Source organism: Pyrus communis, chromosome 1, assembly GCF_963583255.1.
Source record: "Pyrus communis chromosome 1, drPyrComm1.1, whole genome shotgun sequence".
Taxonomy (NCBI): domain Eukaryota; kingdom Viridiplantae; phylum Streptophyta; class Magnoliopsida; order Rosales; family Rosaceae; genus Pyrus; species Pyrus communis.
The window spans coordinates 23,184,593-23,211,916 of NC_084803.1; the positions used below are offsets into that span (position 1 = coordinate 23,184,593).

The 27,324-nt window shown below is 35.6% G+C and overlaps 3 protein-coding genes across 5 annotated transcripts; 2 read left to right on the top strand and 1 right to left on the bottom strand.

Annotated features, from left to right (window-relative positions):
• LOC137739754 (uncharacterized) lies at positions 1-8,406 on the top strand. Of its 3 annotated transcripts, XM_068479463.1 has the most exons (17): positions 1-563; positions 882-975; positions 1,256-1,300; positions 1,427-1,594; positions 1,682-1,766; positions 1,871-1,977; positions 2,310-2,390; positions 2,784-2,836; positions 2,922-3,024; positions 3,571-3,714; positions 4,131-4,227; positions 5,315-5,540; positions 5,631-5,724; positions 5,861-6,877; positions 7,051-7,143; positions 7,253-7,536; positions 8,067-8,406. In XM_068479463.1, the coding sequence occupies exons 1-17, from the start codon at positions 439-441 to the stop codon at positions 8,203-8,205; spliced, it is 2,955 nt and encodes a 984-aa protein (XP_068335564.1). In that variant the 5' UTR covers positions 1-438; the 3' UTR covers positions 8,206-8,406. The 3 variants fall into 3 exon arrangements, with proteins under 3 accessions (XP_068335564.1, XP_068335572.1, XP_068335555.1); XM_068479471.1 differs by lacking the exon at positions 1-563 and having other exon boundaries at positions 886-975; positions 1,422-1,594; XM_068479454.1 differs by lacking the exons at positions 1-563; positions 882-975; positions 1,256-1,300 and having other exon boundaries at positions 1,466-1,594; positions 1,674-1,766.
• A 974-nt stretch (positions 8,407-9,380) lies between these two features.
• On the top strand, positions 9,381-10,653 carry LOC137731290 (uncharacterized). Its single transcript, XM_068470389.1, has one exon. It carries the CDS (start codon positions 9,436-9,438, stop codon positions 10,582-10,584), a length of 1,149 nt encoding a protein of 382 aa, XP_068326490.1. The 5' UTR covers positions 9,381-9,435; the 3' UTR covers positions 10,585-10,653.
• A 2,727-nt stretch (positions 10,654-13,380) lies between these two features.
• On the bottom strand, positions 13,381-14,906 carry LOC137724892 (feruloyl CoA ortho-hydroxylase F6H1-3-like). The gene is made up of 2 exons (XM_068463546.1): positions 14,389-14,906; positions 13,381-13,954 (listed from the first exon to the last, which is right to left on the bottom strand). The coding sequence occupies exons 1-2, from the start codon at positions 14,904-14,906 to the stop codon at positions 13,381-13,383; spliced, it is 1,092 nt and encodes a 363-aa protein (XP_068319647.1).
• Positions 14,907-27,324: the final 12,418 nt, after the last annotated feature.

A 27,324-nucleotide genomic window follows, 5' to 3' on the forward strand; every position in this document is an offset into this window, starting at 1 on the left:
CACGTTAGCATTTAACAGAGAGATTGACAGAAAACCTAACGCGTGTCTGATATTGTAAGAAATTCGTAAGATGTGGTATAACATTGAAATGTTTTAAAGATGAGGTATGAAACTGTGATTGACCCAATAATTGAGGTAATTTTGTGTAATTTATCATTTATTTTATTATTATAATCTAAAATAAAGTGTTTAAAAAGACAAAAAATAAATAAAAATTCTAAATTAGTCAAAAGGTCGATTGCTTCACGTTAAAACAAGTAGCAATACTCACGATGTTTTTAGTTTAGGATATAAAAATTCTATGAAGCTGAAGTTGAGAGCCATTTCTCAAATTACTTTTTATTATAATATTAAAGTGTGTTGTATTGAATCCAAAATTGTAGGTTTGCACGATAGTATCGTTCCAAAGTTTGAATCCAGGGTTTAGGGTTCGTGAAAATGCCATGGCTAACGTGCACGAAGCTGACGCTTTTCACCATAGCTGGAGTCGCGATTCAAATGGTTGGCCTCTCCATCTTCGTCTTCGGCTTCTTCCCCGTCAAACCAACCCTTCCCGGACACAGGTACTCTGCATTTTCTTAGAATAATACCAACGAATTTATATATTCTTTTATAGAGCAATAGTGTTAGTGGGTTAGACAATTAGTTGCTAGGGGAGGGAATTGGTGGGGATCGAACACGCACCAAGGTGCATAAGCATGATTGCTTTTTGCCGCGGTAAAGCGCCATCTCCTACCAACGAATGTTTCCATTGACAGCTTGAAACAGAAACAAATCAACGAAAACAAATTGCAGAATTTTTTAGTTTTATATGCTCCGAGTTTGTTATAAATTGTCTGAGTTTATGTTGAATTGGGGTTCATTTCACTGGATACTGCCAGTGGTTCGGAGAATTTTCGAGCACCGCAGTGCGATTTGGTACGAAATGAGAGTGAGAGTGATCTGCATCCCCATCAGCTCAGGTCACTATATAAGGTACATGTTTCTTTCATGCTATTTTTGGGTTGGCAGCTTTTACTTTCACTCACGTCTTGTTTCGAGAAATTCGTCAGTCTTGCTCTTAGTGTGCACCTGCATTGGTGGGTATTTAGTATTTTTAGTTAGCTTCTGAATTGTTAGTTTAGGTGCCAATGAGGTTGCGAGGAATTCAATGGGGTCCAGGGCCATCTGTTTCCGGATAATATGTTTGCAATTTTGTTGAGATTTTGGGATTTTGACATAACATGCACAATCTTGTGTTCTTTTGGAAATGTAGGAACTATCAGGAATGCCGCCTGCATTTGACCGACTAATACTAATGGTATGTCTAATTTGTCTCTGTAAACTATACCTGTCAAGGTTTGCGTGGTGGTTTGATGTGTTGGTTGTAAAAGATGTTATCTTGAGGATAAGATTTGGTTTGTCCTTTACAATCATGCCAGTTTAGGTTATTGACGGTCTTCCAGCAGAACTCGTGCTTGGCAAGGATGGTAAGCCTCCAAGCAAGGCGTTAATGGAAGCTATGCCATATACTCAGTCACTGCTTGCAAATGGAATGGCAATTGGGTTCCATGCAAAGGCTGCACCTCCAACTGTTACAATGCCTCGTTTGAAGGTTATCTCCATCACAATATTTTGAATATGCAGACAAACATTCTTATATACGTCTTCTTTCTCATCACCCTTTGGTATAGGATTGCAGGCTATGGTTTCTGGAGCAATAGGGGGATTCCTGGACGTGGCTATGAATTTTAACACACAAGCTATGTTAGATGACAATCTTCTCGGTTAGTTAATAGATTGATATTTAATGCTGTCATAGTTCAGTAAGTGTCTTGTTATGAAGACTGTCTTGATTTTCAATTTACATGTTCATTTCTTTGCCTCGCAGGCCAGTTTTTCAAGATTGGTTGGAAAATGGTGATGCTTGGTGATGAAACATGGCTTAAGTTGTTTCCCGGATTATTTTTGAGGCATGATGGAGTCAGCAGTTTCTTTGTAAGTGTGAATTTACACCACCAACTTGTTACATGCAAATGCATATGGTGATCATTGATTAAACTTGCTTATTCAGTTTTTGAATGCTAATGGAGTGAATGTTTGCGTAAGGTATGCTGTTTATGAAAGCTTGGCTCTTTTACGTGATCTATTTAGGCCTTTGCCATTTTTGGTTTGCCAGTTTTCATCCAAATTTCCACTTTCAGAGTGTTAATTAATCTTGTGTTTGATCTTACTGCATTCTTGGAGAAGTCAAATTGATTATTTTGTATCTGGGTATGTAATGAAGATTGTAATATTTGCTTACTTGCAACATGCCCATTGTTCTACAGGTTAAAGATACTGTACATGTGGATCAAAATGTTTCTCGACATCTGGGTTATGAACTTAGCAGAGATGACTGGGATTTTCTGGTTAGTCTCAGTTACTAGACAGTGATGTTTAGTCCTGCACTCCTAGCATACCTTATGAGCAACAGTATGATGATTATTGTTGTAAAGAATATTTGTACTCTTACTTTGCCAATTTGATAACTATCCCAGCATTTTGTGGGTTTCACTCACAAACTGATTTTACAGGGTAGTTCCAAGTTTGTTTTATAGAAATATTTGAAGTAGTACTTCCATTATGATGAAAAAAATCCTACTGTGAATGTATGCAATTTAGATTGATCATCACCTCTTTGGAAAAGTCAAAGTATCCACGTACATGCATTGTGTTGATTTAAAGTAATCTTGAATGATAAATTTGGTTTCTTCTTGGAGGCATTGCTTCATTTTTCACTTTTAACTGAACCTACATTTCAGATTCTCCACTATTTGGGCTTAGATCATGTTGGACATATTGGTGGGCGCAACAGGTGTTCCACTTTCCTAATTTCTGTTGAATTTTCATTTGTTTGATTCAACGATCTTATTTTTTGTACATTTGTTTGATCATTTCAGTGCCTTGATGGCCCCAAAACTTCGAGAGATGGATGAGGTGGTGAAGATGATTCATGTGAATAGTATACTAAATCAAAAGAATGATGAAGGACAGACACTCTTGGTTTGTCATTTCTCTTTTTCTAATTCTTCTTGTTGACCGTAGATTCTTAATCATGTCTCATGAATCTATAGCTGTTGATCATGGGTTTTTCATGTAGGGAGCAATAACTGATCAGCATTTTACCTACCTTGTTTTGAAAAATCCCCAGAACTGACATAAATTAAAAAAAGAAAACGAAGCTTAACACAGAAGAAAAAATGTAACATGCATTCCTAGCTGTAGGGTTCCTTAAGCTGTTTTTTTATTTTTTGGATTTAATTTTGAGGCACCAGTTGTATCATGTAAAACAGCTGTTAATGTGTAAAACTGTTGTACATAAATACATGATATGCTGACTACCACTGATTGGTACAATGTTTTGTTAACATTCCATGCCAGTTTTCTCTACTTTCTTTATTTTGGCGGGAAAGAGAAAGCTATATCTTATAATTATTGTCTCTTTTGGAAATGTGAGGTTTTAAGGTGTTGTATATTCTATATTGTCAGAAGCCTTTGAAGAGCTGGAACTAATAATCACATCTTTCTATATCGTGATTTCTTATCTAGGTTGTAGTAAGTGACCATGGCATGACTGAGAGTGGTAATCACGGAGGGTCCTCCTATGAAGAAACTGACTCCTTAGCTCTTTTCATTGGCGTGAAAAATAACATCTCTGATGACTTCTTGTCCACCCATAACATTGTTCACCAGGTAATTTATATATTGAATTGTCTGTTTACAGTGTTCTATTATTATTTGAATCGAATGGGCTTCCTCAGATTCCATTACAATGCAAGAGGATTAAACTTTAATTTGCTGCCCTAGAGAATTTGGCCCAGAGTATAAGACCAATGTAATTCTTGTAACTCAAATTTATAATTAACCAATGGGAGTTGTTAAAGACACTCCAAAAAATTTACCCTGCACTCCAAACATATAGAAATATAAGAGAGAAATAACACTTGGGAGGACTGCAGGATAACTTTTTTGGAGTGCCTTTAGCAGCCCCCTTCACCACATAGAGCCTAGAGATGGTTATTGTTTCCTCTTCTGGTAGGTGATTTCTTATGTCTTCATCTCTTTTATGAAACTTAATTCATCTATGACCTGCAATTCTTGTGGTTCAGGTTGACATTGCACCAACATTAGCTCTTCTATTTGGTGTTCCAATTCCAAAAAACAACGTTGGTGTTCTGATTGCTGAAATTTTTGGGTATTTGTCTGGTTAGCTCTCTGTTTCTCTCTCCACACACATATCTTAAGATTGATGAAGTCCAATTCTAATAGGATCCCCTTTGATAAGAACTAAAAGAGGCATTGTTGTGGTCCAATGATCAAAACTGTCTAATTTCTTTAACCCTGTTTAAGAATCTTTCATGATTAAGATCAATAAAATCAGAAGTTGTTTGACTAGTTGATTATCATCATGAACATTTTATTATGTATAGGAGACACTGTATGTTAGATGATTAAGTGGTTTTTGTTGTGGGAATGATCCTCAAATGTTAACCTAACCAATGGACTGTTTGGATCATTGGATCCCTCCTTGTAAGTTTTGTATGTCACTATGAGTAATTTATATAATCTGTGTTATAGTTTGACTGTGTCTGCACTTGTTAATCATTATTCTTGGGTTGGTTGTAAGAGGTGTTGAAAGAATGATATTTGGATAATTTAAACAATAAAATAAAAATATTTCTTTAAGTATTTAGAGGATCAAACACTATGATACTGTTACAGCATCCCATTTTCCCTTGGTATGAATTAACGTTTTAGTGTTCGCTTAAAATAGCTGTTACGGTTTCAGGGAAGCTACTTAAATTGATTTGTTGTTGTCTCTTTATGCTCAATGACATTTGGATGCCTTCTTGGCTGATTATGCACAACAAATCAGCCAATTGACTTGTAATGATACTCCATTTGATTATATGGAGGCAATTAGTGTTAGATTTTGGTTACAGCCCTTTTTGTAAGACATCCATAAGAACCTTTTAACTGGAAAGACAATAAAGGTAAATTTGAGTAAACTTGAAACAAGTGGAAGTTTGAGCAACAAAATTTTCCTTTTCTCTCAGTTTATTTATGTATGTAAATATGAATTCTTTAATTGCCTTACAACAAAAATAATTTAAGTTGTTTTTTGACAAATATATGTGGATGATTATTTTTGTTGCTTTTGAACATATGAATTTTATAATCTATGGATCCCTATTTTAGTAGATAAATTATTGACTCTCACACTGAGTTGCAGCAAACTACTACAAAATTGTGTGATTTTCTGACGTTGTTTCCTCGTCTTTGGTGAGTAAAGAAGACCAACAGATGAAGGCACTGGAGTTGAATTCCTGGCAATTACTTAGATTATTGCAAGCACAAATACCTGGTTTATCATGTCGAAATTACCCATGTGATGGCTCAAGGGATGATCAAGAGTCCAGAATAGCTAAGTGCTCTGGGAGCATGGAAGCGATGTTTTGCTGCCTATATACAAATGCTGCACTTCTCCAAAAGTCCTGGATGTCTAAGGAAATCTCCAGGTGATACATAATACCATCTGTTTTTGTATCATCAGAAAAATCCATTAAGTAACGCCTCTAATTCCAGTCTTGCTTGGTAAATGTAAATAGGTCTAACAGTAGGGAAGACTACACCAGCACGGTTGTAGGATACTATGAGTTTCTCAGAACTGCAAGTGAGTGGTTGTCACGCAGAGCGACTGATGTATGTATCTGTCTCCCTTGTAAATCTGAATAGATATTATGATTGTTTTTGATGGACAGAGTTTTAACTGTTTCATTCTGTAAATCTTAGTTTCTTTCACACAACTTTTTTTACTGACAATTTTTTTAAATTCTAGAAACCTGTGAGACTACTTACTGTCGGAATTGCTGCAATGCTCCTATCTTGTCTGATATTATTAAGCCTTCTATTTCATACATGCAAAGAAGTCTACCTTAGAGAGCAGTCCCATTTTGACTTAGAGAGCATCAAGCAGACCTGGTATTTAGACGAGACTTTTGTATTAGGCGTAGTATTGATTCTCATTGTAAGTATGGCATCAAGTTCTATGGTAGAAGAAGAGCAATATATTTGGCATTTTGTGGCTTCCACATTGAATTTGCTATTATTGCGTAAAACAATAAAGTGTCCTACAGGGGCAGGAGCACAAGATCTCCGTAGTTCATCCAAGGGAAAAAACAAAATAAGTTTTTGTCGATTGAGTTCCATCTCTGTGGTTCTTATTTCTGGAAGGATATTGAGAGGCTGGCACCAAGGAGGTGTGAATTGGACTAATCTTCCTGACATTTCAAAGTGGCTTGAGCAGGCTGGGACTGATAATGTAAAATCAATTCAGCTAGTCTCATGCCTTCTAGTAATAAGCTTAAGCTTATGTGTTCTTTTTCTATTTGGATTCAACATGAAATTTGTTCTGGTGATTGGATTCAGCTTTCTTATGTCTGGATTGCTGGTTTTGCAACATTTTGTTAAACATCAAGATGGTATGTTTGCGTCATCGAGTTACAGTACAACAACATTGGTACAAATAATTTATGCAATTATGGGTATTTCCACATTTGGGACTGTTGTAGCCTTACCATGGTTCGTACGTTTCTCAACATCTGAGATGGGCTTGAGTCATGATTTGTACATGTCAACTTCTGTTCCCGATGAAGTTCAAAATAACACGCTGCTGGTGAAATTAAGAGAATCTCTGTATCTAGTTGGGTGGGAATACATCTCTTTCTGGTGTCTTCTGCAACTGCTGCTTCAGCAAACAATTAACTCAATGACTATATTGTTGCTACTTGTGCAAATTTTGGCCAGCATGCTGTATTTTTCTTATAGTGGCCTGCATCAGAAGCAATGGGTTGAGGTCAGTTTCAATAACCTCTTGTTTTGAGTTAAAACTGATTTCAGTATTGTGTTGAAGTCAATGTAATTATAGACCGGTCCAGTCACTAAATGCAATTATGTTGTACAGTTATTTATTCCCTAAGCCCGATTTATTTCACACGCTAATACTTCATTTTACATTTGTTCTTGTAGATTGCTGCGTTGTACTTTTTGGGAATGGCCGGCCATTTTGCTCTGGGTAACAGCAATTCACTAGCTACTATTGATGTTGCGGGAGCTTTTATGGTACTTCTTTACCCTGACATGGTTTATATTATATGCAGAAAAAAATGTATTTTTGGGGTGCAGTTGCAGTATTTTTTGGGTCTAATTTTGATTGTTTACTCGTTGCTAGGGAATCTCAAATCACTCGACAGTACTTTCTGGAATTTTAATGTTCATTATCACCTATGCATCCCCAATGTTATTTATCCTTAGCATGGTGATGTATGTCTCTGTGAGGGACACAAGCTATCTCCCATCTCTCGTGAATGCAGATTCCACACATCTCCTCAAACTGATGCTTGGCTTCCCTTGTCTGGTTCCGCTGGGGTTGAACTCCATTTTGCTAACAGCATACACCATCGTATTGCTGATAATGAGGAACCATCTTTTTGTTTGGAGCGTCTTTTCCCCAAAGTAAGTCTCACTTAAATAAATAAGAGCTTGTATTAGTTTCAACTGATTGTTATAAAAAAATTCTGTGATCATCTATATATTCTACTAGTGAACTCCTTGGTAAGATGTTGGACAATATATGACACCAATTTATATAGGGCAATGGTGAGACATCTAGAAAGAATTGAGAGTCGAAAGAGAATAATGACTGGAGAAAAATAAACAACTTAAAACAAGAGTCATCTGTCAAGAAGTATTAAACTCTTACAATAAGACCTTATCTATGCAATCCACATGATGACATACAATGAGAGTTGTAACCGGAAAAAAAATATTCGGTGATCAAAGATAAATAAAAATGAATCCCTAAATTCTATTTGTATGTGACATACTAATTTAAGATAAAACCGCCATCTAAGCTTATGTTTACTTGTAAAGTAGATATTAGTTTTCCTTGCATCTGCTGCCGAAGACATTTCAATAGCTAAATTGAGTACACAGCTCATTAACTTGACTTACATTGGAAACTATGGTGTACATCCATTTTCCAGGTACATTTATGTTTGTACCACAACTATATGCGTCTACATCGGTGTATTTGTAGTAGCTACAACAGTGACATATACTTACTGGGTGCTGGGGTTGAGGAAAAAGATGCAATCTAAGCGTGGCCATCACCATTTAAGATAGAGCTCGACTGCGGGAGTAATGCTAGTTTGTTGGCGGTAAACCAACACAGACAGATGATTCTTTTATATGGAAGTTTTTTGTAGAAGTAACAGTTACCGAAACAGCAGAAATACGGGCTGATTAAAGTGTTGATTTTTGAGTTAATTTTGTGTTGCAATAACAATTTTGATAAAGTTAAACTTAGAGGGTAAGACCTTTTATAAAATCATTTCCAATACAATGCAAAATGTTTCTTAATTTTTCTTTTGGTCTTTAGGTCTTTTGCAGGTTCTCACTTTTTTATTTTATTTTTATTTTTATGTTATACTTTATTTTCAGCAGAAAGAAGCAACTCACTTCCGTTATCTTTCTAATGACTTGGAAACCCCTTCAACACGTTATCTGTCTGCCATGTCTACCTGTTGTACTTAATAAATTACATTTAAAGGGCACCAGGTTTCTGCCATACAAATACAATCAGCGGCAGCTTCCCTCCACTCTCCTGCTGCTTCCAATCCAACTTTTATTGGAGAAACATGAATGGCATTTTCAATGGTGCTCCAATGCATCCGATGTTTCAGACGTTTTAGACGTTAGATATTTTGTATAAACACACAAAATTTAAGATTTCACAGTTAAAATGTTCAAGATATGGATTTAGGCTTTGTCCTATCATTTTAGAGCAGCATACAACTGTTAAATGATCCGTTTTTAATATATCATTATGCCATTGTTTTGTCATTTATATGTATTACTACATTCGTAAAAACATATAATCGATATGTTGTTGTTGATATTTAATTTCGATCATTTCAACAACCAATCGTCAGAATTTTAGCTAATTACCTGGGACTCACTCTGACTGGGGTCAGATGATACAGTCAATACCATTGAAAATTTTGAAACCCTGTCTCCGCACCATCTGATTTTCTGATTGAGCGCAGACCGCACCAACTGCACCAAAAAGCACGAGAAGTTTGTGCCCCAAGCAACAGCCACGTCTCTCTCCAAGCGTGCCACCTGTAATGCAACGTATTACTCCTCTAAATGACCAAAATACCCTCACAAATTCCAGCTCAAAACCGGCAAATCTCCTCAAAACGTCATGCCCTTTTGTGTCCATCAAAATCCTCCTCTTTAAAACGGGATTCCCTCTCTCCCCCTCTGAATATCCCCCTCAGTCCACTCCGCTTCTCTCCCACAAAGAAAGCACAAAATCCCTGAAAAATCAGAGAAACAAAACAACAAAAAATGGAACATGCAAAATGCAGCAGCGGCAGCGGGTCGTCCAAGGCCCAAACACTTCTCAACCGCTCTGCCCATTGCCTCAGCCGCCGAGATTTCTCTACTTGCCGCAAGCTCGCTCTTCAAGCTCGAGAATCCGACCCCTGCAACTCCGCCTCCGACCAAATCCTTGCCATCGCCGACGTTCTGCTCGCCGCCAACCGCCAAAACCCACCTGATTGGTACTCCGTTCTTCAAATACCCCGACCCGGACCCGCAAACCCGACTCTCATCCGGACCCAGTTCGAGAAACTCAGGACCCTCTTGCTCTTGAAACCCGGCAAGAACCGGTTCGCTTTCTCTCAGGAGGCCCTGTGGCTCATCAAGAAAGCCTGGTCCGTACTATCGGACCCGGAGAAGAAAACCCATTTCGAAAACGGGTCTGAGGAAGGGAAAGAAAGCGGAAAACAGAGAGAGGAGAGGGAAGGAATTGTGGGTAATGGGAAAAATGGCCGAGGGTATAATGGGGGAAAGACATTCTGGACTCTGTGTCCGTACTGCTATTATATGTTTGAGTACGAGAAGGTGTATGCAGATTGTTGCTTGAGGTGCCAGAATTGCAGGAAAGGTTTCCATGGCGTGGCGATAAAGCCGCCGTCAGGGGATGTGATAGTGGAGGGAAAGGAGCAGTACAATTTCTGTTTTGGCTACTTTCAAATGAGGTATATGGACCCGAATTCGAAGATGGAGTCGGAGGTAGTTGACAAGAAAGACGAGAATGTGGTGGTGATCTCCGATGATGATTCCGATGAGGACGATTTCGGTGATGGTAATGTGGGTTTTGAGGGAATGCATGAGGAAGTGGTGAGGAGTGGGAGTCATGGAGCTGAAGGGAAGACGCCGGTGAAGAGGGTGAAGATTCCTGCTGGGCGGATAAAGAGCACGAAATCAAAGTCCGTGGCGAGGAATACGAAGAAGATAATGGGGAATGGGATGAGGAGCAGGAGGATTGAGTTGGAGGATGTTGAGAGAGTGAAATGTGAGGACATGGAGGTTGAAGAGGGAAATGGAGTTGCTGAGGGAGAGGGGGGTAGTGGGAGTGGTGGAACGGGAGGGCTGGAGTTTTTTGAAGGAGAAGATGATATCTTTGTTGGAATTGGGGATGGTCCCATATGAAAGGAATGCATTGCTTTTCGGGGTCGTTGACGGAAGCCTTCTGAATGGTTGAGGTAGCTAGTGGAAGGGTTTTCACAGTTGAAAGGAGACTAGATGACGACTCAATGAACCAGGTGATTTCATATCAAATCTGAAAATTAGATGAGTAGTTTATTTTGGTAAATTTAACCGACTTTTATCTTGTAAAAATGAAAAGTAAAGCAGAGGTTCTGCTACATCTCTTTGCTTTCGGTATAGTGCATCTGTGCTAGTCACTGAGAGTACATGCCTGTTCTACTTCTTTCTGACTCTGGTTAGTTTTGTGGAAGAACAGATGGGGCTTAATGAATTTGGGGACAGAAATTAACCTTCTCATAAATCCTAGATTGACTCTCTTTTATCGGTTTATGCTTTGTTTAAACTTTGAAAAATGCTTGCTGTGAATGAATGTTAATGAACAGTTATATGCTGCTCTGCTTGAGACTTCAAAATGTTTCAATGAGTTATTGAACTAAGATTCTTAGAATGTTGGTTATCGCTCCGTTTTTCAGGGGCTCGATATCATCTATTTATACCAATGTTATTACAAGTTGACAGCTTAGTAGTAATACGGAAGTTCTCCCTGTTCAATGTTCCTTTTCCCTTCTGGATTGGAGGATATCAAACTTTCACAAGTCTTCACTTTTTATTTTCTGCGTTCTCGAAGAAAATGTTGTATTACTATTATGGTTAATATTGCGGTAGCAAATGAAATGAAAAAAAATGGATGGAGGTTTTCCTTGCTTCATATCCCTTCTTATTTCACAATTGAGCTGGTCTGTCTTATCAGTTCATACATCCTTTTATGGCAGGTCTGTCTAAGAAGTGTCTAGGCTACAATCATCCATCTGAGCTTATTGTGTTGTTTAAGATATATTGTGTATATCCTTACGAGTGTCTCTTATTGTTCCTCACTTAGCGTATGCTTCATACGAACCAACTTGGTTGTAGGACACATCATTTATAAGTATAATCTTCAGGACCTTAGTGATCGTGATGAAGCACCTAGATTTTAAGGTCAGTGAGAAAAGAGGACTAGTTGCAGGTTCAACTTTTGTTGTTGTTACATTGTAACTTATCCCACATCAATGTTTTTATTTACGTTGGAAAATGCTTTTCTATCCGATTTAGATGAAAGCAAGTTAAGCAACTTACATGACCACTAATATTAACCTCCCAGTATGTAACATATTTTGAAGCTTTTGCATTGTATTCAAAAGTTATAAAGCACTCTTCTACATGTTAATTATTTTATATTCGTATATACATAATTGAGTATGAGATGGTGTTGTTCAAGAAAAACAATAGCAATGGTGTTAAAAATGTTAATGTACTGTATGGCTACTGCATTGTGTCTTCATTCCTACTGCTACTGCCCATGATTTGTGTATGCAAACAGTTATATTAGTCACTGATATGGCATGCATATTTAAAATGATTGCAGCTTTCTATCATCATATGTTTCAATACAATTATAATGGCGGCCGATCCTGGACTGGACTTGGAAAGTCAGTTTGATAAGTGTTTATTCTTGTTAGATGTGACCAAAGTAGTTAGCCTGTTAAGAAGTTGAGATATCTCCAAGATGAATTAGACAGAAATCTATATATCGCATTGACAAAAATTGAAGAGTATGAGTTCCTTGAATTAGAATTCGATTTGGGTTTTTCTAGGTTGGGAATTGGGTTCTGGATTTTCTGCTAAATGAGTGATTTCCATGTACTGGACACTGCTTGAAAGATAGTAGACAACTTGGAAGTTGTGATATATTTATCTTCTTCTTTCTTGTTACCTTTTTACGTTGTTGTTTGTTGTTGGTGCTTTGGTGGTTGGGAATTTACGATTCCAACTCAACTAAAAGATGTGATGCGAACGAAGAGGAGAATGACTATACCTATACATCCCGAGACGTTACTGTGGCATTTCGAACTTATCACATGTTGCCATGCGTTTTAACTTCCCCACATGATGTTGCGGAGAGATATTGAGGTGTAATTATAGCATGTGTGGTGTTTCTTCTTCTTTCTGTATACTGAGCTCAGGTTATATACATATAATATGAGTTTGTTCAGGGAATTAAAACGTATGCAACCTATTTATATCACGTTTGGAAGTGCTTGACATGATCAGAAAATGAGACTTACAAATTTATCACATTTACTTAAATAACAAATTTAAGAAAGATATTACATCGTTGATCACATCTCTTACAAAGATAAGTTCCACGAATGTCACACATACTTAACACATAGTTTTATTCTTTAATAGGACTTTGATCGCTAAAATTATTCACCCAACATCTTTTACGAAGATAAGTTCCACGATGTTGCGGAGAGATAATGAGGTGTAATTATAGCATGTGTGGTGTTTCTTCTTCTTTCTGTATACTGAGCTCAGGTTATATACATATAATATGAGTTTGTTCAGGGAATTAAAACGTATGCAACCTATTTATATCACGTTTGGAAGTGCTTGACATGATCAGAAAATGAGACTTACAAATTTATCACATTTACTTAAATAACAAATTTAAGAAAGATATTACATCGTTGATCACATCTCTTACAAAGATAAGTTCCACGAATGTCACACATACTTAACACATAGTTTTATTCTTTAATAGGACTTTGATCGCTAAAATTATTCACCCAACATCTTTTACGAAGATAAGTTCCACGAATGTCACGCGTAGTCAACAAATTGTTTTATTCTTTAGCAAGACCTTGATCGCTAAACTTATGCACCCAACGGAACATTCCACAATGCATGGTAACAACTTCATGCTTTGGCAAAGTCAATTGTACCCTTCCCATCATGAGCCTTGCGGAAGAAATGTTTGACATAGTCGGAGTAGAGAACTTGTTTATACACTGCTTTCTCCCCACTTGCAAGAACTTCCGGCAGCGGAGCGATCAAATCCGATGGCCTTGGGTTGACAAAAATGGGAACCGAAATTCTGTTCTTACATCCATTGGCTGCGACTCGATGCTCGATGCTCTTGTATCGTCCGTTGCTCATTATTTGCAGTGCATCGCCTATGTTGATCACCAACGACCCCTTCACTGGAGGAACATGAACCCAGCTCTTCTCATCGGTTCCACGGACGTAAAGTCCACCGATGTGGTCTTGGAGGAGGATTGTGAGCGTTGAGACATCGGAGTGACGGCCGACTCCAACCGTGAGCTCAGGGTTTGGACACACCGGGTAGTAGTTAAGGTTAATCCGCTTGGATCCCATTAGAAGATGTTCCTTTTCTTGGTCCAGTTCTTTCACGTGTAGTCTTTTCATTAGCATTTCTAGGATTTGTTTTGTAAGAATGTCGGTCTTCTTCATGTATTCCAGCACTTCAGCCCTACAAGCATGTATGCATATATTAGATCATACGATAATTTCATTTGTAAGTTCATTATAAAGGTGTTAAAAGAGAATAATACATAGGAGAGATTTAAGTGAAATCGTCCTTTCTCCTTATCATGCATGCTAGCATGTCAGGTATAACCATTTCATGATGGGTATTTGGAAATGAAAAAGATCTAACAAATGACTTAATATGAGCAGATCGATCCGCCGTCACGATGACACAATACGACTATCATACGTACACTAATGATTCTCGACTGAACTAATATAATTATATGTATTACAATAATTCATTGATCATACTAGAGAAGGTGTGGTCAACATATATATATATATATATATGTATGTATGTATGTATGTATGTATATATACAAATAATTTTGATTTAATGTTGTGGTGTAAAGAGTAGATACTAGTAGTGCTTACTTGCATGCAGGAGGCCAGAATGCAGAGGCCTCATCCTCAGACACATAGAATAGACTAAGCCAATCTTTCCACTCCAAAGCCTTCTCTGCATGAGGACTAAAGCTCGTTCCAAACCGGACATTTTTTGAGGCCGAATGCTCAACCGAATACTTAGTCTTCTTCTCGGCTGGCAACTCGAAGAAGCGATGAGTTGCTTCCTTCACATTCTCAAGCACTTCAATTGGCACCCCATGATTCACTAGTTGAAAGAACCCCCACTTCTCCGCTGCATTGCAAATTGCTTCTGCAACTTTTGGGTCGTCAGAGTTCGACATGTCGATGATGGGAATGTACTCTCCAGGGTTTGTTGTGGCCACAACATTCATAGTAGTAATTCTTTCTTCAAGGGGTTGGATATATTGCTTGGGGAGGGCTTTTAGTCCCATTTCTGAAAGACCCCTTACTCCATGACTTCTGCTTATAACAAAATCAGTGACGCTTGAAGGGTCGGTGATGGTTTGTGCCACAGGTGGAGCCATTTCTGTAGGTTGGGACTTGGGAACGATCCAATGAGGGTTGCAAAATTAAATCTTCAAAGAAGTCTCTGGCTTGAAGAATTGGTCATAAAGTGGCAGCAGAGGTATATTTATATTTGAGTTTTATTAATTAACAATGTCTCACCAAATGAGCTAGCAATTAGCATGCCTAAGTTCTTCAAGCTTTGGGTTTAGGTGTGGCACTAGTTTAATTGTGTTCGAGTGACTATCACACAAACAATTGGTGTTACCAATTCTTCCGTAATATTTTTTTTTTTGAAAAAACGATGTTATCTATATTAAGGGGAAGGAGGGTGAGTTTAGTTTTACAACGAGTTAACAATAACGTGGTTCAAATTCGCCTCTGGCGAAAATTGAATCTAAGACATCTCACTTACAAGTGAAGAGAAATACCACTAGATCATAGTACTAAATGACCATTCTTCCATAATATTTATTTATTAATATTAAATTTTCGGCCTTATAAAATACCAATGAATTGTTTATCCTTATTGGTTAATAACATTATATGAATCATTCAGCTAGTCGCCATGCCAAATATATAGGTTAAATCTAATTCTACAAACTTCTTTTTCTATCGGTTTTAGAAATGCTTTTATGAAAAACATTTCTGTTTAGAAGCGCTTATAATTAATATTATATTTTTTATAAAAATACAAGTAATTTTCTGAAAAAAACACTTGAAGTGTTTCTTGAAGAAGCTTAGATCAAGTGCTTCATGGAAGAAGAACTTGAAGAGTGTTTTGTAACTTAGAAACATTTTTAATCTTTTATGTCAAAAATTTTAGTTAAAGCACTTTGGATGATATAAAAGCGTTTATCTTCAAACCAATTCCTCCCTCCCTCACTTCTTAGTATAAATATACTTTTTTATATCAAAACAAACACTTAGAGGACTTTTCTTAGGTAAAGTGCATGAATTATGAAAATCAACTGACTAAAGCATAGTATATAGGTCTTCCTTAGCTTTAGGGGTAGGTGTTCGTGGGTGCTTCATGTTGTATGCAGTATAATAGAAAAAATGCTAGTTATTTATTATTTTTATCTCATGTCATATGCAATATATTAGAAAAAATGCTAGTTTTGACTACTATATTATGCAATATAACAGTCAAAATCTTTTCCGTCACTATGATGTGAGGTCATATCTAATTTGTACTTAGGGTTACCAAAAATTGCGACCAAGAGAAAAAGAAAAGGTTCTTAAAAATCTAGTAATATTTATGGGGCTAAATTACATTTGATCCCTCCCAAATACAATCTTATATGACATTTTTAAAATATTTCAATCTCGTACATTTTAGTAATTATTTTATTTCAATTTTATACAACTGCTAGAAAATTTGTTAAGTTAGATGTTGAATGATGACGTGGTAACACTAGGTTCCACATTTGTGCTAGCGTGACTACCAACTTATGCCACATGACCAAACAAAATATTTACCCATCTTCTTTCTTTTTTGATTACCTTCCTTGCGTATGTATAGGACCGAATCCATTCGATTTCTAAAAAAGATTACATTTTGCACCATCAGGTTTGTGTTCAATTTCAACTTTATACAACATCATTAAAACATTTTAATCTCATAGATTTACTTATTATTTCATTTCAATGTCATACATCCGTCTCAAAAATTTGTTAAGCTAACCATTGAGTGATGACGTGGTAATAGTTGGTTCCATATTTGTACTGACATAACTGGCAAACTTGTGCCACAAGACCAAACAACTAATTACAAAACTATTTTGTCTATAAATGTTTTTAAAAAATTATAATTTAGTTGGCTTCTCCGAACAACTGATTAAGAAAATCCAAATATATCTGTGAACAATAAATTAAGCAAATACTAATTAACTAAAATCAGATTAACTAGTTCAGATTTTTAATTAATCAGCTCAATCTTCGCGCTGGAAAATGATTCTAGCAAATCAATGAACTCAAAAATCACATTTGTATTTAATGTCAAAGCAGAATTATAAACACCAACAAAGTCTTATCCCACTAAATGGGGTTGGCTGTATGAATCCTAGAACGCCACTGCGTTCAGTTTTGCGCTAAGTTTTCTGGTAGCTCGAAGTACTCCATATCTTTCCTTAAAGCCTCTTTCGAAGTCTTTCTCTACCCCTTTTGGCTTGAGCACCTATTTCATAATTGCATTTTCAAACCGGAACATATGTAGGTCTTTGATTTACATGTCCAAACCACTTTAACCGATTTTCTCTCTTAAGTTCAATTGTGGTCACTCTACTTCACCTCTGATATCCTCGTTCTTAATCTTAGCCTTCCTCGTGTGCCCACACATTTTCAATGGAGCACTCTATCTCCGCTACACTTATTTTTTTGCACGTGGTGATGCTTGACAGCCCATCATTTCGTGCCATGGAGCATTGTTGGCCTTAATGTTGTTCTATAAATTTTTTCCTTTAGCTTTATTGGCATACCAGGGTTGCACAACACACCTGATGCATTCTTCCACATCATCCATCCAACTTGTATTCTATGGTTAAAATCTTCATCAAATTCTCTGTTCTTTTGTAAGATAGATTCAAGATAATGAAAGCGTTAATTCTTTGGTACTTTCTGATCTCCAATCCTCACCCTGTCATTTAGACCCTCATTCCCACTGAACTTGCATTTCATGTTGGAGTTTTGAGGCTCCTTGTCCCACTTCGGGGAACATAGGCTTCCCAAGGACCTTTATATATTTTTTGTCTTCTACATTAGTAGTTAGGATTTGGACAATTTGGAAATGGATTGAAGGCTTGGGCCTTATAGTTGTGTAGATTAGGTTTGTAAAATATAGCCTAATATAATTAATATTAATTAATCAAGACAAGGGCCTTGGGCCTTGTAAGTTAAAATTATTAATTTTGGATTAAGTTTTTTAATTAACATATTAATTAAAAAACGTTTTGATTAAGAGACATGATTTTTAGAAAGAGTCGCGTATTTTCAAATAAGTTCAACATGTATTTGAAAGAGTGTGAAGCAACTTATATATTTGTAATCTCAATTTCCAAAAAAAAAAATCATATTTTCTTCTTCCTTCTTTTCCGCACTAAATTTTCGGAGAGTAAACACACAAAATAATTCGCTAGAATTCTATAATCCAGTGCGGGTTGTGGAATTAGATGGTTGTATCTTGGTCAAGCAGACGTTGTATAACCACAAGCACAAGAGTGGGACAAAAATACTGTTCGAAAGACATAGCTTTTATGCTAGCCTTTACTTGTGGTTAATCAAGTTAGTACTATTTTAATTCCTGTATTTATTTCTATATTTCATTATGTATAACAAGTATTTTTGGTTAATAAAGTATTAGAATTTCAAGTTCTATTATTTCTGTTATTTTTATTTATTTCTGAATTGTTCTCCAACACTTTATACTTTTTCTTTAACTTATTTAGGCAAAGATTTTTAGATCCCAATACTTCTAGCCAAGGGTTAAACTTTGTATTTACTCCACCCTGTATTTCATCTATCATTATTTGATTCGCACACTGTTCTTGATCTCGCGATCGACGACTCTGATGAGGTCGATCCCCACTTCAATTTGTTCAAAGGCTGAGGTGGGTCCCTCTTGAAGGAGAAGATGGTGAAGGTGCTTGTAAGAAATTTGTCTGCATCGTCGACAAGTCGAAGCTCGTCAGGGAGTTTTCGATATCAGAACCTGGTCTCCGTCGATGCCCTGTAGTTCGAGTTTGTGATGGGGCAGGGTGTGGTTGCAAGCCTTGCCCGTGGGGAGTATATGGTTTTAAGTTTTTTTTACTTTCCTTAATTAATTATTTTAATATCCTAACTAAATTATAATTTTTAAAAATATTTGTAGAAAAATTAGTTTTTGTTATTAGTTGTTTAGCCATGTGACACTAAGTTAGGTGACCACGTTAGCACAAATGTGAAATTCATTGTTACCACATCATCAATTAATAGTTAATTTAACAAATTTTCTAATGGAAATTGAAATGAAAGAATATATAAATGTATGAGATTGAAATATTTTAAAGATATTGTATGAGGTTGCAATTGAACACAAACTTGAAGGTGCAAAATGTAATTTACCCTATTTATGAAGCACATGTTAAAAGTATAATGAGAAATTCATTATGCCCACATTTTTGTACTTCTTTCCTACCTCTTAAACTCAGCGATAACTTTGCATTGGTTCAAAATATTGTTATGAATTATTAAGGGGAAAATTAGAATCTCATGCACTTTTCTAACCGTCTTTAGATCAAACATTGGTTTTATTTTGAAATTTGATTAGGACGCCTAAACAATAGCCATGTCAGCATTTTTATATTTATTTAGATTACATGTTATTATTGTATTTTTTTAAATTTAAAATGTTTATTATTAAATTCCATATATATTCATTTAGGTTGATATATTTTTGTACGTGGCCTATTTTGTAGGAAGTCGTATGGTTTCTTCTCCATGTTTAAATCGTATGGTTCTTCTCCCACGTTTGAATTCTGTGATCCTCAATTTCGAATTTTGAATGGACTTATCCATTTCAATTAGTGGTTGTTTTCACTACTTTATTTTGATATCATGTGGGATAATTAGATTTATTTCCTATTTTCGGAGGCTTGAGGCTGGTACGTTTAGAAGGTTTTATCGAGATTCTCTACAACGTCCACCTTGCTATCTGTGGTACGTTGTGATAAATACTTATACCTCATTTATAGTGATTGTGATATATTGTTGTTTAGACATAAAGGTGCTTAATGGGGTTTCAGATAATTATCATAAATTTAATGCTTTTTGTAGTTCTGTCGATTTTAATCTGGGTTCGAAAAGGGATTAGAATTGGTTATTTTGTTGTGGGTTTCAGATAACTATTCAGATGCATTTTTTTAGGTGCCATGTACAATTGTTATGTTGAGTTTTAATGGAGCGGTGCTTGTGTACATGATTTGGTTTAAGACTTGTCGTCCTAGCACTAATTCATTTTCCTCATTTTTATTCCTTCTCTTATTAATGCTCATTTATATTGATAAGATATAACACTGGAAGATGCACACTAAAGAAGTTGGGTTGAGTTTTTGAAGATTTGAAAGTTGCCCTACACATGTTCGATGAAATGCCCCAATAAGTATTGATGCTGTGTGCATTTTGCTTGGGTGTGTAAGGCTTATGAAAGTCATGTTTTACACCAATTTAAAAAAAAAAAAATAAACGAGATAAAAATTAAGCAACTAATAAACTAATTTATCTTCTTTGGTATAAATAAGTTGTTGTAGAATAGGTTGTTTTTTGCTTTCTTCTCTGCTACTTTGCTAAATAGGAATTCCCTGGTCCATTTAGTTTTTCAGTATTGATCGATATAATTTTACATTTTGCATTGGTAATCTCGTGTATAGCTTATGTTTCCAATTTATGTTTTTATGTAGGACTTCATGGAAGGAGCTATTGTTGGGAGATGTACCCATAATGATATTACTGCTTCTATTCCCATTTTTTAGCACACTTCATTTTCTGAATTGTGCAACCAGGTTAGCTCAAGGTTCAATGATTTGGTGGTTGATTCATTTAACCTTACATGTGCTATGAATGGATGTACGTGTTGTCCTTTGGAATGTGACATGGATGTGCGTGTATTGCACATGTCTGTAACGAAGGAGAACACATATTTTGTTGATATATTGGTGAGCTTAAAAGAATCAAATGAAATTCGCAATGCTAGTCAAGATATTCGTATTACAGAACCATTTTTGGCTGAAGGTATAATGCACACTGATAGGAATGAGTTTTTGGGGAAATTTAAAATACCTAATGCTAAGATGTATTTATCGCATTCTTGGAAAAGCTATATTAGTCATGTTGGTCAGGATTATGATTTATGAGGGTGGAGCGGATGAGTTCAGGCTTAAACCGTGCAAGTATGCTGTTGTTATGGGTTTTGAATTTGAGTATGTCGCAAATGAGCATAAAAGGATAACAGCTTCTTGCATTAAGAAGGATATCGAAGGTCCGTGGCGTGTTCATGCATCTATATGCAATGCTAATGGCCATTTTGTTATCCGGACATTAAATAATTAGCACACATGCACCGGTGGCAATCGAGAACGTAAAACTGGGATGATGACCTCAAAGATTGTGTGTTCCATAATGGTTGAGCAAATTCGGTCCAATCCACACATTAAACTAATTCAGATGGTTGATGATTTAAAAAAGAATTATGGTATGGATATTTCCTGTTACAATGCATGGTATGGTAAAGAGATGACAGGCCAAGGGTTAAGAGGATTAAGTCTAATGGGGAAGAATGAAGACCAATGAAGTGTGGGAGGTGCAAGAAGCTTGGACACCACAATAAGAACACCTGCTCAACACCCTTTTGATTATTAGTCATATCTATCATTTTTTTTTTTTAATTTGCTCACCACCCCTTTGATTTTGCTCAGTATTATGTTTTTGGTAATAAATCATTATGTTTTTTTATCTTACCATTATAAACGCTTCTCTTTCATGCTCAGTGTTGTATATGCTAAGTTATCATATACTTTTGAAAGACATAGCTCATCTTCAAAATATTCTCAATACCTCAAAAACCCACCTATCGGAGAACCATTTGATAATCAAATAGTATAAATAGCGCATAGTAATTTACACGGTAATTTACAATAGTTCAAACTTATTGCATTAATGTGTAATTTACAATAGTTAATATATTGCTAATTAACGTACCTATTAGTTGATAGTTTAATACCAATCAACTATTAGTTGATAGTTGCAGCTATAACGCTAATTAACGTACCTATTAGTTGATAGTTTAAACCAATTAATCATTACTTGTCGAACTAATGACAAAAGACAAACCAAATAATTGATACATTTGGATTAACACACCAACACTTTGCCAAACCCTTATGTTTCAAAAATAAAAAAATTTTACGTACCAAACACCTTGAATAATCTAATTTAATATTATATCATGAACCAAACGATCATTATGAGTCAATGTAACATTAAGTAATGTATCAAACTCCTGATACATTACAAACATACTGTATAACGTTTTTCCAGAGAAATACGTTTCAAAAATAAAAAAACTTTACTTACCAAATGTCTGGAATGATCTAATTTAATATTATATCATGAACCAAATGATCATTATGAGTTAGTGTAACATTAAGTAACGTATCAAACTTCTGTTACATTACAAACACACTGTATAACGTTTTTCCGGACAAATACGTTTCAAAAATAAAAAAACTTTACGTATCAAATGCAATGAATGATCTAATTTAATATTATTTCATGAAGCAAACAATCAATATGAGTTAGTGTAACATTAAGTAACGTACCAAACTCCTAGTACATTACAAACACACACTGTATAACATTTTTCCAGATGGATACGTTTCAAAAATAAAAACTTTACGTACCAAATGATCAATATGAGTTAGCATAACATTAAATGACATACCAAACTCTTGGTACATTACAAAGTTGCAGTCCAATAATGTACCAAATTAAAAAATGTTAACTGGTCCATTTGAGCCAACGCACAAACATAAATAATATGACATAAAGTCAACTTATATTCTCAACAGAGCAATGAAAATTACTTGCAAGTACGTTTCTACTAAACCAAAATAAATATAAAATATTATCCTAATGAAGGTCTAGCAAAGTGCATTCTCAAAACGCAATTGAAAAGATAGCAATCACCACAATGATGCCTTATTCGACTAGTACTAATATAATAGCATTTTGCCTACTGTTGACTCCAATTAAATTCATCATTTAAAAGACTGCTTACTATTGTAGCTCTCATTTCCTTCATGTCATCGTCTTAACAATGTTCAAAAACAGGTATGCCAGAAGCCATGCTCTCTATGATGTTTTACTATTCTTAGCTGTTGGTAGCGTCATAATGTACCTGAAACATTTTTAGTCAAATAATTTGTACCAATATACATATATATATATATATATATATATATATAAATTCTAGGTTGCAAGATGTCCACACGAATCATATATATAGCACACTACACGAATCATAAATTCTAGGCTGCAAACGTACCAAAAGCTAGGTGTCAAACTACGAACATGTTTACCAAATAAAAATTGTGATCAAAATCTTAGAATTCAAAAGACTATCAAAACCAAATAGCATATAATATTCATGTTCAAGCACACTACAAGAAGAGATGTACCAGTACGCTAACGAATGTACCAATCATAGCCTTGCTCAGGACCCTCAACTTCTTATACTAGCTACGTACGTTGCGGTGTAACTCCTAGCAAGTTGGATGGATCTGAGATCCAACCGAAGCTCCATATGGGATTCTTAATTCGATTAATACTAAAACCCTAGTTAACAATTTAGCTAATACACAACATGCATTGACCCTAACGCATGAATCATTTTTTTTTAACTCGATAACAGCTTCAACTATACCTAGATTAATCAAGTTTTCATCTTTTATTTTTTTTGTTTAATCAAAACCTTCGACTTTGAAAGACAATCAAAATCAACGCACCCAACTAATAATTGAATAAAAATCAGTAACTGGAACTTGAATACCAACGTTGACCTCAGTACGAAAAGAAGGCTTCTGAAACTTATGGTATGTTCATAGGAAGGAAGTGCCATTGGAAAATAAAATTCACTAGAAAAATAACATTATTAATATCCTTAAATTCAAATCCTTATGATATTCAACAAGTATTCTTCTCGGATTAAAACTCTGAGACATTAGTTAGCAAGAATCTAGGAAACTTGCGTGCATTTTGGGGTGAAGAAACTGGATACGACAAAGAAATATGTTAAAGGCTATGGCAAAATATGTAATTTAGGTACATTACAATGGGTTAATTAAAGTACACATGGCACCAAAATTGTAGGAGAATGTTTAATCAAACTGTTAAATTGAACAAATGATTAATCTAAGAAGCCTAAAAATGAGGGGTCTATATCAAAACGCCCCAATTATTAAACTGATTAAGTTCTAAATTGTTCTTGGATGATTGGGAAATGGACCCTCTCCGGATCCCTTCCACCTAATTCTTCTCATCAAACAATCCGGGCAATTGAAATTTGATCCAACGGCTAAAGTTATTATAACTTTTAAAGTGGGCCTGTGCTTTTTAGCCGTTGGATCAAATTTCAAGGGCCCAGATTGTTTGATAAGGAGGATTAGGTAGAAGGGATCTGGAGATGATCCTTTTCCAGATGATTGTATGTTGTTGGGAACAAATGAATAGCAAAGAAGAGAATTTTTTTTTATTTTACACATGGTCCAATATCCTAGTGGATAGGGTATTGGACTTCCACTTATGCGTCCTGAGTTCGAAACTCTCTCTCCTAAAATTAGTCATTCTGTTAAAATTTTGTTAATATTTTTGTTAGTGTCATAATATGGTCACACTAATCCAATCATATGGCGCCACATGGATTAACTATAAAAAACTATTTTTTTTTAAGATTTAAAACTAAAAGTAAAATAAGAAATTAAAAACAAAAACTAAAAGAAAAAAAAGACATCATCATCTTCATCTAGGTATGCTTAAAAAGAAAAGGAAGGCACCATGACACTATTACAGCTCTTGGCCTCCCTGAACTCACTCCTCATTCTCTCTAGTTGGTTATAATCCTATCAAGTTTAAATTGAATTTGGATTCAATTTTATCAAATTTAGGTTGAATTTTTTTTTTCAATTTGGATTATGGGATGTGAGAGAAATGTAAGCGGTGAATACTCGTCAGTTGGTTCACTCTAAAAAAAAAAGTTATGTTTTTTAATAGTTAATCCACTTGGCACCATATGATTGGATTAGGAGGACCACATCAACATATTAACAAAAAATATTGACGAAATTTTAACGGAATGACTCAATTGATGTGCGATAATGAAAGTCAAAGACCAAATTTATCAATTTTTGAAACTCAAGGACCAGAATGAAGAGTTTGATCAATTTTAGGGACCATTTGCTATAAAAACCCTTCTTTTGTGTAATCTACGTGTCACCATTTTATTGGATTTGTGAGTCTCACACACTAACTAACGGAATAATTGACGGAATCTAAACGGAATGACCAAATTGATGTGTGGTGATGAATGTCAGGGATGACATTGATTGATTTTAAAATTGAGGGACCAAATAAAACCAACAATAAATGACAAGAGTGTGAGAGAAGTGATCAATCATAAAATAGGGGAAAAAAAATAAATGGGTACCACATTTAATATATAAAACTCACCTGGATTAAATTGGTTTTGCAAAATTGCAAGAATTTTGAAACTGATCTTGCACAAATACAGAAAATTTTGAAATTGATCTTGCAAAATTGCTGGAATCTTGAAACTGATCTTGCAAAATTACAGAAAATTTCAAAACTGATCTTGTAGAAATGCATGAATTATGAAACTAATATAGCAGAAATGCAGAAAATTTTGAAACTGATATTGCAGAAGTGCATAAATTGTGAAACTAATCTTGTAGAATTAGTTTTTATGAATCTAAAGCCAGTTTGAAGTTCTTATAGATTGCGTAGTTTTAGACAAGTCTATTTGGAGCATGGCTGGAATTTTTAAATTTTGGTTTCCTTGTTTTTGGGCTAGGTTTGGGTTTTTCATTCTCTCCTTGAAATGATTCAAAACTAGTAGAGTTCTATGAAATGTATAATTGTGTGTACATTGTTCTTCATTGGACACCCAATTTACTATGACATATTTCTTTGGACATCCAAAATAATTTACTTTCAAAATTACCGTTTTTTTTTTTTCCTACTTTTATGAATTTATTTCTATGGACACAAATTTTCATTTCCCTTGGACACTCGTTTTCCTTGTATTAATTATGAAGGATTTATCTTCAATTTGAGAATTTCCGCTGATGGCATAATTCTTTGTCTACATGTGACTGGATGGTTCTTTTATTCCATGAAGCAAAATTTGCACTATAACTAGACGCAATATGAGGAAGAGTCCCAAAGTTTAGATAAGCATGATAAAATAAAATTCAAGAGTTGCGAAGTTCATTAGTCGCTTGGTTATCACATTGTTTGTTTTAAAACTCTGTGGGTGTCCAAAGAAAATAATAGTTTTCATTAAGAAATCACCAAGTGTTGCAGTCATATTTAATATAGGAATGTGATTGTGTAAATCCTAGTATATTTTGGGATATCTAGGAATATTCTTTAGGGTTAGATATTATCCTATTAGAGTTGTAACCTATTAGGGTAAGGAATTAACTTGCCCTACCACTATAAATAAAGGCACAATGGGGTGAAATACAACACACATCACAATTAAATCTCTCTCTTCTCTCTCTTGCCACCGGCCTCCCCCTCTCTATTCCCTTAGAATAGTTTAGTAAATTAGTCCTACAACACATTATTAGCACGCTTTTGCCAGAAGCTAAGAAACTGAAGGATTGTGGAAGAGGCTTCCTTCTACAAAATTCAAAGGCTTGTATTCAGGTGTGCTTAAAATAAATTAAGATATTTAAAACGATCATGAAGCATGAAAACATTCCCCATGATTCATGAACCCCTTATATTTATATTTACCTTCCGATATATATATATATATATATATATATATATTGTATATTTTTCATACAATTGTCAATATATATACATGTTTCATGCATTACACAATTATTTATTTTGCTATGTGGAATTTGTGAGTCAAAGTATTGAAATAAATTAGAAGCAATTAGGGTTCTTCAAACCCTAGAATGGTCGGAAAAAAATAAAATTCAAAAATGGGATTTTTTTTTTTCGCGGCATGAGCCGCCACTCACCGCCGTGTCACTGGCCTACAGCCCAGCCATGTGGGGTACCTTGGGATAACGTCGTTGATTTCTGGACCACATGGCAGCAGCCCTGTAGGCTTTACTGCGCATGCAAGACACTTCAGGTCTTCGGCCTGTTTCCACGGGCCATTAGCCCCTGCCTAACTCCAAAGAGACATGCAACTCTCTTAGACTTGCCCTACCGTGTCCCTGGCCCAAAAACCGGTAGCCCTAGATGCTACTGGGCTTACCTACCCCAGCCTAAAACCTCGAAGCCAACTACGGCTGGGTTTCCCTGCACACCCCGACCAGCCCTGTGGATGAAAATTTCTTCCTCCTTGTTCTTGGACAAAATTGCACCTACAAAACAAATAACACCTTAGGTTAAGGCCAATAGCCTCACTCACCCACGATGAATTTTTGTGGGAGGGGGGGTGGCTTTGGCCAAAAAACCTCTAATGCCAAAGTTAGAATTTTGAGGGAAAAGTGTTTGGAGAATTTTGAGTAGTATTTAGCAAGAGTGTAGACCTAGGTTTTTAGAGAAAATGGGGTAGTATATATAGGGCATGGCCGGCCTCCTTGGGGAAGAAGGTGGCCGACCCTTTGTGGTGTTTTAGAGTGTATTTTGTAGTTAATTGGTAAT

Bases quoted from the DNA above. Each gene is read 5' to 3' on its own strand.
- LOC137739754 (XM_068479463.1), top strand. From the start codon at position 439: ATGCCATGGCTAACGTGCACGAAGCTGACGCTTTTCACCATAGCTGGA. The intron at 1,301-1,426 runs GTATGTCTAATT...ATGCCAGTTTAG, and splicing joins TTGACCGACTAATACTAATG to GTTATTGACGGTCTTCCAGC. The intron at 3,715-4,130 runs GTAATTTATATA...CTTGTGGTTCAG, and splicing joins CCCATAACATTGTTCACCAG to GTTGACATTGCACCAACATT.
- LOC137731290 (XM_068470389.1), top strand. From the start codon at position 9,436: ATGGAACATGCAAAATGCAGCAGCGGCAGCGGGTCGTCCAAGGCCCAA.
- LOC137724892 (XM_068463546.1), bottom strand. From the start codon at position 14,906: ATGGCTCCACCTGTGGCACAAACCATCACCGACCCTTCAAGCGTCACT. The intron at 13,955-14,388 runs GTAAGCACTACT...ACATGCTTGTAG, and splicing joins TTCTGGCCTCCTGCATGCAA to GGCTGAAGTGCTGGAATACA.